We start from the raw sequence: 14,543 nt of genomic DNA on the forward strand, positions 1-14,543 counted from the left end.
ATCATACTCTTCATAGTTCATACTTCATACATGATCAATGATCATAATTGATATATCTAGTTATCTACAGATATAATTTTGTAAGAAATAGGTATTTCATACAAATAATTAATAAAATACACGCGTAGAATTTTAGCTATTTTTAATTCAGTTTTTTTTATAACTTTTTTTACTTATAGCAACTTTTTTTATAGATAATGAAAGGAAATCGCTACTTGTTAATGGTTGGTTGGCTGTATGGGCAACGCTCCCTTTGCCTTTCCCGACTACTACTAAGTACTAGGTACATATAAATAATCTGTGGTCCCGACCGGGACGAATTAAGAAAAAAAAAATGTCAATGGTTGGCGATTTGGGTCGATTATGTCATGGCGGGTTAGATGTTTTCGGCAGACGGTTTGGTTAAATTTGTTTTAATTACGCCGTCAATGATTTCGTCGCATCTCTTATCACATAAAACTTACGGTCTATATAAACTATTGAACATTTCTTAAACATTTCAAATGCTGAAACAATTGCAAATGGGCCTTCGCGCGTTCATGCTCATCGCTTCCAAAGTATGGAGTTGTTTTTGTTACATGTTTAGAAAGCAATATCGAGCGGTAAATATACTTTTAATATGGTTCTAGTGTGCTAAGATGTTTTACAAGTTATTCATCTCACGTGGTGTTTAATTTTCAGTTGGCTCAATATCAATCTGTCAAATATGAAATTTATCCACTTTCGCCAGTATCTAGACACAGGCTGAGTGAGTATTATCGGTTTTATCACCGCATTGTATTGTTCAACATACACAGATACATTATCATCTTGATATATTGCTGGACCTGTTATCAGTGAGTGTATATTTAGCTGTATACTTCCAAAGGAAGTTGTCCTGTAAACATGACACTGATCACTCAGAGATGATGGGTTCAACAACATCTATACATAAACATATGGTAGCCACATGTGGGCTAAACATAACAGTTTATAATTCCAAGTAATGTGTTACAAAACTATACTTCATTATATATCAAGTACCTATAATATTCAGTCGAGTCATGCTTACTCTCTTCATTTACAGATACAATTGAACATATTCTATCATATGATATATAAGAGTTTGAATAATTATTAATCTGTAAACTTTTAATTTAACTAAGGATTAACAGAGCTATTAACAGGATAAGTGTTATCCTGTTGCTATGTTATTGGAATAACTTATCATTTGATAAAAGTAATTTAAACTGTTTTACTAAGCACTGATGCCTTCCTTCTAACAGTAGTACTAAACTACTTATTTTCTTACGAAGAAAATTTCCTGCTGTATAAAACTTGTAACCTGTTTAAACTATCACACTTTATATTATAACTAGCTGTCCCCGCAAACATTGTTTTGCCATATAAAGTAATAATTTCGCCCACATTATTGAAGTAAATAAATATGTATGCCAACATGGCAACATCCATCGCTATCCCGTCGCACAAACAATGGTCGCCGTCAGTCTCGAGTTGTAATAATTTACTATTATTTATTCAACAAATGCACTTGTTAATATAAAAAGTACCCAGTAGCAGATTCTCAGACCTACTGAATATGCACATAGGTTAAAATCAGTAAAGTCGTTTCGGAGGAGTATGGTAACTAACATTGTGTCATGAGAATTTTATATATAAGATTTAATTAGAATCTATAGTCAGCATGTTTCTAACTTATTGTCAGAGCATATTCTTACTCAATTTGGCTGTACAAAACACTACATTTCATATTCACATACAAGTTAAGTTAATTACACACAATTGCTAAATTTAAAAACATATCAGCCAGTGTTATGGAAACTAAATTAATTGCCAATTAAAGTAATTAAATTAAAACACAATAGCATAATAAAAACATTATCACAGTTTACACTATCAAATTCCAACTTAGCGGTTAGCATACAATTGTTTTTCCCACAGGTCTAGTGAAAAGAAAAATGCTAGTGCTAGATTTGGATGAAACTTTAATACACTCTCACCACGATGCGATGCTACGTCCCACAGTGAAGCCGGGCACGCCTCCCGATTTTGTTCTCAAGGTCACAATTGACAAGCATCCAGTGAGATTTTTCGTTCATAAAAGGCCACACGTGGACTTCTTCCTAGATATAGTAAGTATTTTGTAGTATTTAATGATAAACCAGAAGGAACCAGCTTTCTAATAACATTGATGTATTATGTTTTCTATGACTACAAGAAATAAACAATACTTGTGAATATGTTATCTTATGTTTACCAGACAGTGATGAAAATATCATTCATTAACCAAAATGTTACTACACTCTGTCTCTAACTTGAACTCTCATTCTTCATTGCAACCAAGAAAGGTAGCATAATATTTAACAGAAGGATAATTAAACCCAGATCTGTGCATATGGGCCTTGAAGAGATCCTTAAATCCTTCACATTTTGTAATACAAAATAAGCTAAATATAAAATACAAAGTTTAATGAACTCCTCTAATTTGAAATGCAAAACTTAGTTATGAATATTTGGTTACAGTATTACTAAGTCTGTTTTAATTAAAAACAACGTTCTGTACATTTAATTAGCATGAACACACCAAGTTATTATTATAATTAACATTATATAAATTTGACTAGCTGTTGCCCACGACTTCGTCCGCGTGGACTTCAGTTTATAGCGCGCGATGTCAACAAAATTGGTGTCAAAAGCTTTTATAAAAAAACCCTGGTACCCCTTAAATCAATACAGCTGTGCAGTGTGCACACAATAACTACTTCATTTTTGTATATTAAACTTTATATTTTATGCCAAATTTTAAAGCTTATTTAGCCCCCCAATTACACAACTTTACCCATAAACTATTTATCATTGATAGGTTTAGCCCCAATTTCACCAACGTCTGTTAGTGTTAACAGCTTGTTAAAATGTCCTGTCTTCTCTTTCATTCATATGAAAAACGAAACAGCTAACGTGATACTAATTCGAGCATTAACTTTAACAGTCGTTGGTGAAATTTGGTCTTAAGGTTACGTCACTGCCTGCACAGATAAAGTACTGAGTTATTTAATACCGTAGAATAGATATAACAATCGAAAAAAATCGGGACTTAAATGTAAGATGATACCACCTCTTATAGAAAGACTTTTGAGCAGGCGTCAGCGCGATGTAAAAGACGCACGGCGCCATCTATTATGAATTTTTTGAACAAATTTACGACCCTTACAACCCTTTTTTCCAGTAAAAAAGTAGCCTATGTCCTTTCTCAGGCTTTAGACTATCTGTATACAAAATTTCATTACAATCGGTTCGGTAGTTTTGGCGTTTGGCGTGAAAGCGAGACTGACAGACAGACAGACAGAGATACTTTCGCATTTATAATATTAGTATAGATTATGTGCACACTGCACAGCTGTTTTTGGGTATTTTGATTAATTAAGGGCCGCGCTACACCGGAATGGCAGCGGCGAGGCGAGCACTTTCAGCGCTGCCATTCCGGTGTAGCGCGCTGTGCCGCCCTAAGAGGGGTACCACTTACCAGGGTTTTAAAAAGTTTTTAAATTTGACACAAATTTTGTTGACACCGCGCGCTATAAACTAAAGTCCACGCGGACGAAGTCGCGGGCAACAGCTAGTTATGAATAAAAACAATAATATATAATAAAGTACCTAGGTATGATTAGTTCTGTTACAATAATGAAGTAAAAAATTAAGCGCCATCTGTTTTCATATATTAGAATTAAAATGTTGATTGCATTGATATATTTTCTGGATGGAATATAGGCCAACACGGTACACTGGAACTCCTTAGAAATGCAGTAGGAGTTCTATAAGATAGATTGATTATTATTATACCAAGTGATAATATTATTAAACATAATATTCTAACGTATTAAAAACTATAAACAAAAACATAATAACTAATAAGTATGATTAGTTCTATGTTACAATGAAGTAAAAAATAAAACGCCATCTGTTGAATCGTATTGGAACTAAAATGTTCATTGCATCGATATATTTCTGGATTTTTTATAATATTATACATAAAATATATTTAAGATTTTTGAAATATTATTTTAATACACATCCAAGACCCAGGAACATTGAAAACTTTTTGTTCCGCCTGCGGGACTCGAACCCAGGACCCCCGGGATGAGCGCTGGCCACGCGCAATGCGAATTCATTTTCATCGATATTTTCATGGAAATAAGATATTTTCCCACATCAAAATGTAGCCTATGTCCTTTCTCAGACTCTAGAATAAACGTGTACAAAATTTCATTGCAATCGGTTCAGTAGTTTTGGCGTGAAAGCGAGACAGACAGACAGACAGAGATACTTTCGCATTTATAATATTAGTATAGATTTAGATTCATACATATTTTAATCTATACTTCTATACTAATATTATAAATGCGAAAGTATCTCTGCCTGTCTGTCTCGCTTTCACGCCAAAACTACCGAACCGATTGTAATGAAATTTTGTACACAGATAGTCAAAAGCCTGAGAAAGGACATAGGCTACTTTTTAACTGGAAAAAATAGTTGTAAGGGGGTGAAAATGCGTAAATTTGTTCAAATTAAGTTAGTTCCAAAAATTCATAATAGATGGCGCTGAGCCGTCACCTACATCGCGCTGACGCTTGCTCAAACGTCTTTCTATAAGAGGTGGTATCATCTGGCATTGGATTTCCGAATTTTTCGATTGTTATTTCTTTGTTACGTTATTAAAAAACTCAGTACTTTATCTATGCAGTGACGTAAGTTACGTCACTGCATACGTCACGTAACCTTAAACCTATCAATGATAAATAGTTTGAATGTTAGTCGACTCCTCCCGCGTTCGGTTCCCGCGTTGGAAACATGTTATTTCCAAGTTTGGTTAGAACAATGCTGGCTGATCACCTGATTGTCTGACAACTGACAAGTAAGATGATCTATGCGTCGGAATATGCATGTAAAAAGTCGGTCCTGCGCCTGATCTCTCGCCAGTCGTGTCAGTCTTCCATTCCACTGGGTTATGAGAGTAAAGGAATAGAGAGTGCTCTTGGGTACTGCGCACACACTTGAGCACTATAAAAATTTTAGTTAATATTACTACACTGGCCTGGTTTCAATACAACCGGCCACCTTCACCGAAACCGGTGTGGGAGTTGTTAATATTTTAGTACCACAGCTACAGACAAATGTACCTATATTATAAAATATGTTTTGTGTTTTAGGTGTCCCAGTGGTACGAGCTGGTGGTGTTCACGGCGTCGATGGAGATCTACGGCGCGGCGGTCGCCGACAAACTTGACAACGGCCGGGGGATACTCCGGAGACGGTTCTACAGGTATACTGCCGCTGACTGTATAATGGCTCCCACACAAAACTACGAATTCGCATTGCATCGTAATGTCATTTTTATTATAAGTTGTCGCAGATATATATGCGATGCGAATTCACAGTTATGTATGGAAGCCCTAAGTCATGCAAAACTTTAAGATCCTTTGACAAAACTTGCAGTGTTAATGTGTACAATGTCTAACAAGTTAAAACCCAATTTCACCAACCTCTGTTTGCTAAATCCTAACAAGGCATTACTTAACGGACCTTGGAAAATTAAACAGACTGTTAAAATACTTATGTCCCACAGTAAAAATTTAACAGCGGATTAGTAAATGCAATTTTAAGTGAACAACGAGTGAACAACTATCAATTCGTTCATTCTTGTTATAAGGCGACGAGATTGCAATGTACAAGATTAATACGACATGTTTGCTGCAATGTGTCACTTTCTTGCATAGTAGTATAATAGTAGATAATGCGACCAAATTAAAATATCACTGATCGCTTACATTTGTTACGCTATAATAGTTCTTCTTAATTTACCAGGGTAATAATTATTATCGGTCAAAGCTGAAAACATGAATCATAATACAAACTTTTATTTACATATTTCGGTTTGGTAATTTTGATACAAGTTAGTATATTTGCAATGTCAAGGAAAATCCGAAGGCTGAATTTTTGGCAAAGTGAAAATAAATAATTATTTATAACTATGAAAATAATTAATAATAAGGACGTAGCGGAAACATGGCGGAAAGACTCAAAAGTCAAAACAGATTCTTTTATTGATATTGCATATTATTGTCTTTGAAAGTTGTTATTTTGACTCATATAACAGCCTGTTAAATATTTAACGGACCTCCATAGCAGGAATTAAATTTAACATTGTGTTAGGTGAAACGCTCGATAGCTCTAACAGGCCATTAACTGATTTAACAAGCCATTATTTAACATTGCTTGATGAAACTGGGTCTAAAGCTACCAATAACCGTTATTGGCAATGAGTTTCTAAAATACTAGAGTAGCAATGTCTTACAAAAGATTCTCAGAAATGCGTAACCACTTTTTTGTTCAAAAGACAATGTCAAGTCATATATTCGTTATGTCATTATGTATGTGAGATATGCCTGCAGGCATCTTCGAAGTGGCAACGCGTTGCTACCGTAAACTTCCAATCTAGTTACGTTAGTAACATAGAATATCATTGGTTATTGGTAGGTTTAACATTACTGTGTATTTGATTGACGGTGCCACGCTATTGAATAATGTGGCACCTTTAACTGCAATTTACTAACAACGAGCGGTGTTCCTGTACACAGGACACCCTACTAGCTCATTTCTCGCGCCACCAAAGAATCCTTATAATCTGGATCTTCCCTATCAGTTTTACTGATGTGTATACCTACGTAGTTTCGTCTGGTTATTTCAAGCGCTGCCTGGGGGCATTACGACTGGCATTGACTTATCATACTTTGATATGTTATGTCAATGTTGTTTAATATTTATTCATGAAAAACTATATAATGCCCGCAACTGCGTTGCGCAAAATTCGTTTATCGTGCGGGACCGTACATTTTTCCGAGATAAAAAGTATCCTATGTCCTTTCCCAGGCTCAAAGTATCCCAATACCAAATTTCAGAAAAATCGGTTCAGCGGTTTGGGCGTTAAGAGGTAACAAACAGACATATATACAGATATACAGACACACTTTCGCATTTATAATATTAGTATGGAAGTAGGAATACCAATACTAAGGTACCTTATCTGTTATCTTAAATCAACCTACCGGGCTCCCACACAAAACTGCGAATTCGCATCGCATCGCAAATGTCTGCGACAAAACTCATAGTAATTAATAAAAATGACATTTTGATGCTAATTCGCAGTTATGTGTGGGAGCCCTAAAATATAGTGAAATGTGTGATGAGTGATGACTGATGAGTGATGATTGATATTGTATTCTAGGCAACACTGCACGGCGGAGCACGGGTCGTACACCAAGAACCTGTCATCGATATGCGACGACCTCAACAGGGTGTTCATACTCGACAACTCGCCCGGCGCTTACCGGGACTTCCCAGGTGAGATAATTATAACACATACTAACAGACAAGTTGATTCCTGGGCAGATGGGGGACCTACGTAGTTTAGTCGCGTTACGACAAACCACCAAACCCAGCCGACAGATCACAATTAACATTGAATTGACATGATCTGACCAAATGATTTATCTTCACTCAGAATGGTGCAACCCTGCATCTTAAATAAGAAGAAGAAGACGTTGGTCTGTCAACTGCCTAGGAATCAATTTCCATTTCTGTCGGACTCATGTAACCGCGAAAATGCGATAGATACCTTTCTAACATATCACATAAGACAAAAACACTGTATATTATGTAAAGGTATGTGTGTACTATGGTATGATTCCGAACAATTCCTCAGAGCACTCCCCGTGATACAACTAATAGAGGATGCAGAGTGAAGCTATATATAGCCCGCCTTAAATATTTAATTTTTTGTTTTTAGTATTTAGTATTATAGTGGCAATAGAAATACATAATGTCCGAAAAACAGATGGATGAGCGCATTGGTAGCTCAAGCCGGGAGTCGCGGATTCGAATCCAGCCGACGGAATAAAAAAAAACAATTTTTTTTAGTATCTATATTTATAAAAAAATATAGATATTTTAAAAGAGCCAAAAACTAAAAGAGTTAAGAAAGCTTTAATAAATGTCATTTCCGATTAAAATTAATCAGCGACATCTTTGGGAGAATTTTGCATTTTTTGAACGTGTTTTAAAAATAGTCTAATAGTCTCAATGATATTCTATGTTACTAACGTAACTAGATTGGAAGTTTACGGTAGCAACGCGTTGCCACTTCGAAGATGCCTGCAGGCATATCTCACATACATAATGACATAACGAATATATGACTTGACATTGTCTTTTGAACAAAAAAGTGGTTACGCATTTCTGAGAATCTTTTGTAAGACATTGCTACTCTAGTATAATTTTTTATTTGTTAGGCTAATTTGATACACTCAACGCCATCTATCGTTCAGATGAGAACTAAAAACTGCAGACACGCTGTTTTTTATGGGATTCAAGAGTCTTATATTATATAATTGGTCTGTGGTGTGATGGTAGTGATGACGATGATGATGAATATAATTTACATAGTAGCTTAATAATATGCTTTCTTCGTAAAACAACGCCGGAACCCCCAAACTTTTATCTATAAGGAATCCGGAGTTCTCTTAGTATCTTCGGAACCATAGCATACCTTGGTGCAAAATCTTACTTTTTGGTAGCATATGCTTAGAATAGGTACTTCTTTTTAAATCAAAATCACCATATTATGTTTCCATATAATTAATAATTTCAAGTATCGGTTAAATTTTCATATTGTTATATGGGCATAGATGCCCTTGCGGCAGTCGTTATATTTTCGTAATATCGTTACGAAAATATAACGATATTTGAAGATTATGGTGAAATGATTAAACAACATTTTGTTTTTAGTTATAAAATTATTTTAATGAACAAATATACAATAAAATGTACGGTTTAATACATAAAATATAACAATTATATCAAATATTTCGCGGATCATTCATAAAATCATAAATAAATGTAGAAAAAAAACCGGTCATGTTCGTTTTTATGTTTTTCAGAATGGCAATACAGTTTCAATTATGAATCTGCTAATGAATTGAATTGCCGTTGACGTAGGACGTTATTTTACAAAATTAGATGAATCACCGACGATATTGCTCGTAATATCGTCGCTGAATTGATTGAGAGGAATTGCTAAAAGTTACCATTTTAGCCCCGCTGAACATGAAAAATTATTAATTGCTTGATTTTGGTATATTGAAGTCTGAAACAACTAGTGGTGGTTAATATAACGTATTGCTGATAAAAATAGCGCGCTAGTTCTTCGCAACGAATAGCGCGCGCTATAAATCTATGCATAAGATGCTACGTTATAACGTACCGCGCGGTCACTGACCTAGCGCGGCGCCGCCCGCGCTGCCGATCGCGCGCGGTTTCGTTCGATCGTTGTCTTGTCGTTTCGTTGTCAAATCGGGTGAATTCGGCTGTCATTGCATTTGCAGTGTTGCGTTGCGTGTTAAGTAAATTATAATATTATAATCATGACTTCCATGTGAACGTATTTTTTCTAAATCTGGATACGTTACTAGTGATAGAAGAAATCGTTTGTCGTCAACAGAAGTGGCGCAAGTAATATTTTTAAATGTAAATAAAATGTAAGTAGAAAAAACTGACATTGTAAAAAAAGATGTAAAAATATGTACATATTATGTAGTACCAAAAAAGAAAAAAAACATTTAAAGCATTTGTAAATAATAAAATTGTATATAATATACAACCTAACCTTAACCTAAACCTAAACCAATTTATGTACATGGTAAATATTATATACCTAATGAACTTTGAAATACGCCTATAATTTTACTAATCATGTTTGTTCAAATATAATATCAATACAGAGTTAAAATTAATGTTGGCAACAAATATATAATTAACCAAATAATGCATTATTAAATTATAACGATTATATTATTGTAAATATGTAACAAACACGTTATATTATATTATTACATCACCCACCGCGTTATAATTATTGTAGACGTTACGCATCATCATATTATTGATATAACATAAAGAAAGAATTTCAATAACGTCGGTAACTTTACAACGCGTCCAGAATCGAGATTTCATTCGATATAACGTAGCGTCAAAACTAGCGCGCTTGAAAAATGTAGCATATTCCATATAGCGTGTTATGAAAATATAGCCGTTAGGAACACCACTGGAAACAACCACCACTACCACAGAATAGATAATAGTACAAGGTTATACTGTATACAAATGAAGGTTATAACACGTAAGGGTGAAGACAAACAAGGATGGACAAAGAGAATGATTAGATTAGGATTTTTTTACTACCTCATGGACACAATTATACTACCTCATGTGATGTAGCAAACTTAGCTAGAGAATCTACCACTTCATTACCTTTGATGTCAGAAATCAGAATATCCTGGAATCTAGACACGTGAAATATTTAAACCTTTTTTATAACAATTTAATACAGATTGTTTAATCTTGAGTAGAATAGAACTATGTAATTTGTTATATATTATTGTGTTAGAAAACAGGGATTCCAGTCCTAGTAGCAAGTGGCAAGCGATTATCGTAAACGCCAACAAAATGTATGCGATTTGACATAAGTCATCGCTTCGCTAGCGAATACTAATGTCAAATCCCATACATTTTGTGGCGTTGGCGTTTACGATAATCGCTTGTCGCTTGTCTAGGCCCTCAGGTCACCCTGTGAGTCAGAGAATATAACTGCATTATATACATAGCTGAGCATTAACTCGTTAATCCGTTAATCGTTAATTAACGGAGTTAACATTTCGATTAACGGATCAACTTTTAAGTTAACTTTTAAAAATATTAATGGACTTGTTAACTTCCGTTAATATGTAGAAGTCCGTTAATCGTTAATATTTGTTGTGCTAATATATTGTTTGTTGACAGATAACGCGATACCAATAAAGTCGTGGTTCTCCGACCCGCTGGACGTGTGCCTGCTGAACCTGCTGCCCGTGCTCGACGCGCTGCGGTTCACGCACGACGTGCGCAGCGTTCTCTCGCGCAACCTCCACCTGCACCGCCTGTGGTAGCGTCCCGGTAAGTACACATCGTGAAAAAAACACACAAATTAAAAAGTTCTACTGTCATTTTGAAGTTTATACTTTTTAAGCTGACTTAAAAGTTCAAAGGTCAAAGTTCGCCGCCAGTGGTAGCGTACAGGTCTATATACTAGAGCTCGGCAAGGCTTTAAATGAAAGTGGCGAAAAAAGTAACTAACGCTGCCATCATACAAAAAACGCCATTTTTGATAGTTCTCCTAATTACCAGCAGCGCCCCCGCCCACGTTCATTTAAAGCCTTGTCGCACTTTACACAGAGTAAACTTTTTTAAATGCAAATTAATAAGTTTATGCTTTTTAAATTTAGTTTTAAAATGTTCAAAGGTCAACGGTAGCGCACGCACTATACACCGTGTCCCGCCATCCATAAGTAACATTGATGAACATGAACTTCATTGCTAATACATACTCACAATTTTGACACAACTAAAACGTATAATGTCAATATTTTGACGCTTATATACTTTATTTGATAATATTACTGATGTAGGAATTTGGATAGCGATCTACAAAATATAAGAGAATAAATCTAAAACTTATTAATATTTTTCTCTTTTTCAGATACATACTGGTTTTTGTACAAATGAGAGAAGCGGCGAGCGCTTCTGGATCCTATTTATTATTATTTTCACCTGTTAGATCCTATAGCGCTTATGCAATTATACATATAGAGATAATATAGTTAATTGTTTTAAGTTCGTTTTTAATGTGATTAGTGTAATATACATAGGTGGTATATACTTCAGTTACCTACGTGTGTAGGAGTATCCGGGAGAATTATCCTCTGAAAGTGAGATGGCTGTTTTTAACTAGCGTAAGTTTGTATATAATATGTATTTTTCCTCCTGGATTTTTCATGTTCTCCAAAATTAAAACAATAAGTATGTTAATGATTAAAATAAGTCTTGTACTGTTGCCTTGTATTTTTTTATGACAATAAAAATTGTTTGAAAATGTTTGTAATATCGTAAAATTTTTAGTAATGAAAAAGTAAAAACCCCAGCGTATTGCCATAATTAAAATTGTATTATCATGGATTTGGATAACAAAAAACTTATTTCGTGACTAAACATTTTAAAAATTAAGTTTTACACAACAGCAAAATGTTATTTTACCCTCTTAAATCAGGTATAATCAGGTAAGGAAATATTTCACATAAAGTGTTTCCACAACTAAAAATTACGTTTAATTAATGTATTTAAAAAAAAAGGCGTAAAACTTGTTGATTTTTTTAATGATATGTTTTGCGTTCAATACTCTAGTGATTAGTCTTTAGTATGTCCACTTTGTAGCTTTGAAATGTTGTGTTGCCACTTACGAATGAATATATAATTTTGTTTTCTTTAGCGCATCAAATGAAGCTTACTGTTGCTTTATAAACTGGTTCATGATTATTAAAAATTGTAATAAATAAAATCTTCAAAGTACAAAAATTGGTGTTGTGAAAGAATTTAAAACCTTTTTATAGTTTGAATCACAAAAAACGTACTAATGCTACAAAGTGGTAATTTGGCAACATAACAAAACAAATTCCTGTAAAATAAATAGTGCTTCAAGCTATGTTTATTGTCTTATTTTCTTTAGTCATTAATATTAACATTATGTGTAAAAAAATATGTTTGAAATCGGTGCGAATTTGTTACAAAAACATATTGTAAATTTTTAATGTTGAATTTGTGTTTTAATTCAATAAAAAATTGGTTTTTAGGTAGCATTTTTGTTAAGTCAAGCATTTTTTATGCTTGAAATTTGTGTGCTTTTAAGGAGTTTGAATTGAAACAGTAATTGATAGTGCTGTGAATACAGGTAGCGCCATAACCTCACAAGTCTCAAAATATATCAACATTTTTTTTAACTTGTTGCCATATAAAAAAATCTAAAATTTTCTGTTTTTTTTTTTTGTCGTATTTGACGAATACCTTTTACAGAAATTTATTGTTGATTCTGTTGTTTGCTATACCAGGGGTTCCCAAACTGTGCGCCGCGGGGCCCTGGTGCGCCGTAAAAAGGCAAGAGGGGCGCCGTGAGTCGATCCTCCATCATAATTTTTCCAAAACCACTAATATAAAATACAATTATAATATTAATTACAGAGCAGGCAGATGATTAATTAATATTTGTTTATTATTATTTACCCGCCTAACCTAACTATAATCATTAAAGGTGTTTATTTGAGTATCTTTTTGTAATACCTAGGTAAAGTAGGGCGCCGTGACAAAATATTGAGACTTGTAAGTGCGCCGCAGGCTGAAAAAGATTGGGAACCCCTGTGCTATACATTAAAAATAGCTTATCTGGGAATTTTATCGCTGGTTTTTACTGATAGAGACAAAACTAAGCCTTCAAAGGCGACTGTGAATGGTTTTAATATTATTATTATCTTAAACTACAATAGTGGCGCCACCTATGACAATAGCGTGTATACTGTGAACATGTACAAAATACAAAATCAGTTGAGAAAGTTGTTTACTGACAAATGCTTTTTAAAGTTGCTTCTAGTTTAAAATAGTACCTAGATAGGATAACACTAGAAAATAATTATTTTAATTAATCTTCATTTAAAAGTTTTTTGCCAATGAGTTTTAACAACATAAAGCGTCACGAAAAGAAGAAATTTTGATAATTATTATATTGCTATCTCTTTTCCGTTTGCCTAAGTAATATCCTTGCGAAAAGGGACAAGTAGCTATAAGCCAATGGACGAATTCTCGCCCTATGCCGGAGCTTTAATATAAAACAGTTTCTCTAGGTATCTTGATAAAAATACCTAAGTAATCTGTTTAAATTCTAAGTTTTCAATTCGTCTAGGTAATGTTTAGTATGCAGCGACTTTATAAAGCATTGTCGATAAACTATTATAGATATTTAATATTATTAAAGTTGATTGTAATTTAGACTATATTTTAGTCTTAAATTGTTAACTGCGTTATATAGCTACATTCATACAGTTTATGTAAAAAATCTCTAATCACATAAAAATTTTTGTAAAGGCATTCTTATGTTGGTACTTTTTGCTATAAAAGGTCAATTCAAATACAAATTATGTATTATCAAATATTTTTCTTCCATTAGTCAAAAAACAGTTAATAATAAAATAATAATTTTAATTACTATAATTAGATAGAAAGACACAGCTGTAACAATAGTACTTAATATTGTTATGTATTTAGAGATTTTTCTTTACATATCAATCGTGCAATGCCGAACTGATTAAGAACCCATAATAATATGTAAATCTTATCTCTGAACTCTATTTTTTAAGATCAGTCAGTAATATAAAATACATACAGTACCTACTTATAAAAACCGTAATCAATTTCATTATATCTCTATGCTTACACCACTTAGCGGGCCCCTAGTCGAGCAATTTTATTGCGCAATATCATGTATTGCGTTATATTATTGACCGTCTAGGGTTGATATTGAAAATCGCGCCCCTTCAATCTAATTGTCAAATAAACTGTTCAATAAAATAGGG

The 14,543-nt window shown here is 33.8% G+C and overlaps 1 protein-coding gene across 1 annotated transcript; it reads left to right on the forward strand.

Annotated features, from left to right (window-relative positions):
* Nucleotides 1–351: 351 nt before the first annotated feature.
* LOC121733366 (CTD nuclear envelope phosphatase 1 homolog) lies at nt 352–13,060 on the forward strand. The gene is made up of 7 exons (XM_042123591.1): nt 352–602; nt 682–748; nt 1,942–2,132; nt 5,208–5,320; nt 7,283–7,398; nt 10,891–11,043; nt 11,627–13,060. The coding sequence occupies exons 1-6, from the start codon at nt 504–506 to the stop codon at nt 11,034–11,036; spliced, it is 732 nt and encodes a 243-aa protein (XP_041979525.1). The 5' UTR covers nt 352–503; the 3' UTR covers nt 11,037–11,043; nt 11,627–13,060.
* The last annotated feature ends 1,483 nt before the right edge of the window (nt 13,061–14,543 follow it).

The sequence above is a fragment of the Aricia agestis genome, chromosome 13 (assembly GCF_905147365.1).
Source record: "Aricia agestis chromosome 13, ilAriAges1.1, whole genome shotgun sequence".
NCBI classification, from domain to species: Eukaryota; Metazoa; Arthropoda; class Insecta; order Lepidoptera; family Lycaenidae; genus Aricia; species Aricia agestis.

Bases quoted from the DNA above. Each gene is read 5' to 3' on its own strand.
- LOC121733366 (XM_042123591.1), top strand. From the start codon at position 504: ATGCTGAAACAATTGCAAATGGGCCTTCGCGCGTTCATGCTCATCGCT. The intron at 603-681 runs GTAAATATACTT...TTTAATTTTCAG, and splicing joins TTAGAAAGCAATATCGAGCG to TTGGCTCAATATCAATCTGT. The intron at 7,399-10,890 runs GTGAGATAATTA...GTTTGTTGACAG, and splicing joins CGCTTACCGGGACTTCCCAG to ATAACGCGATACCAATAAAG.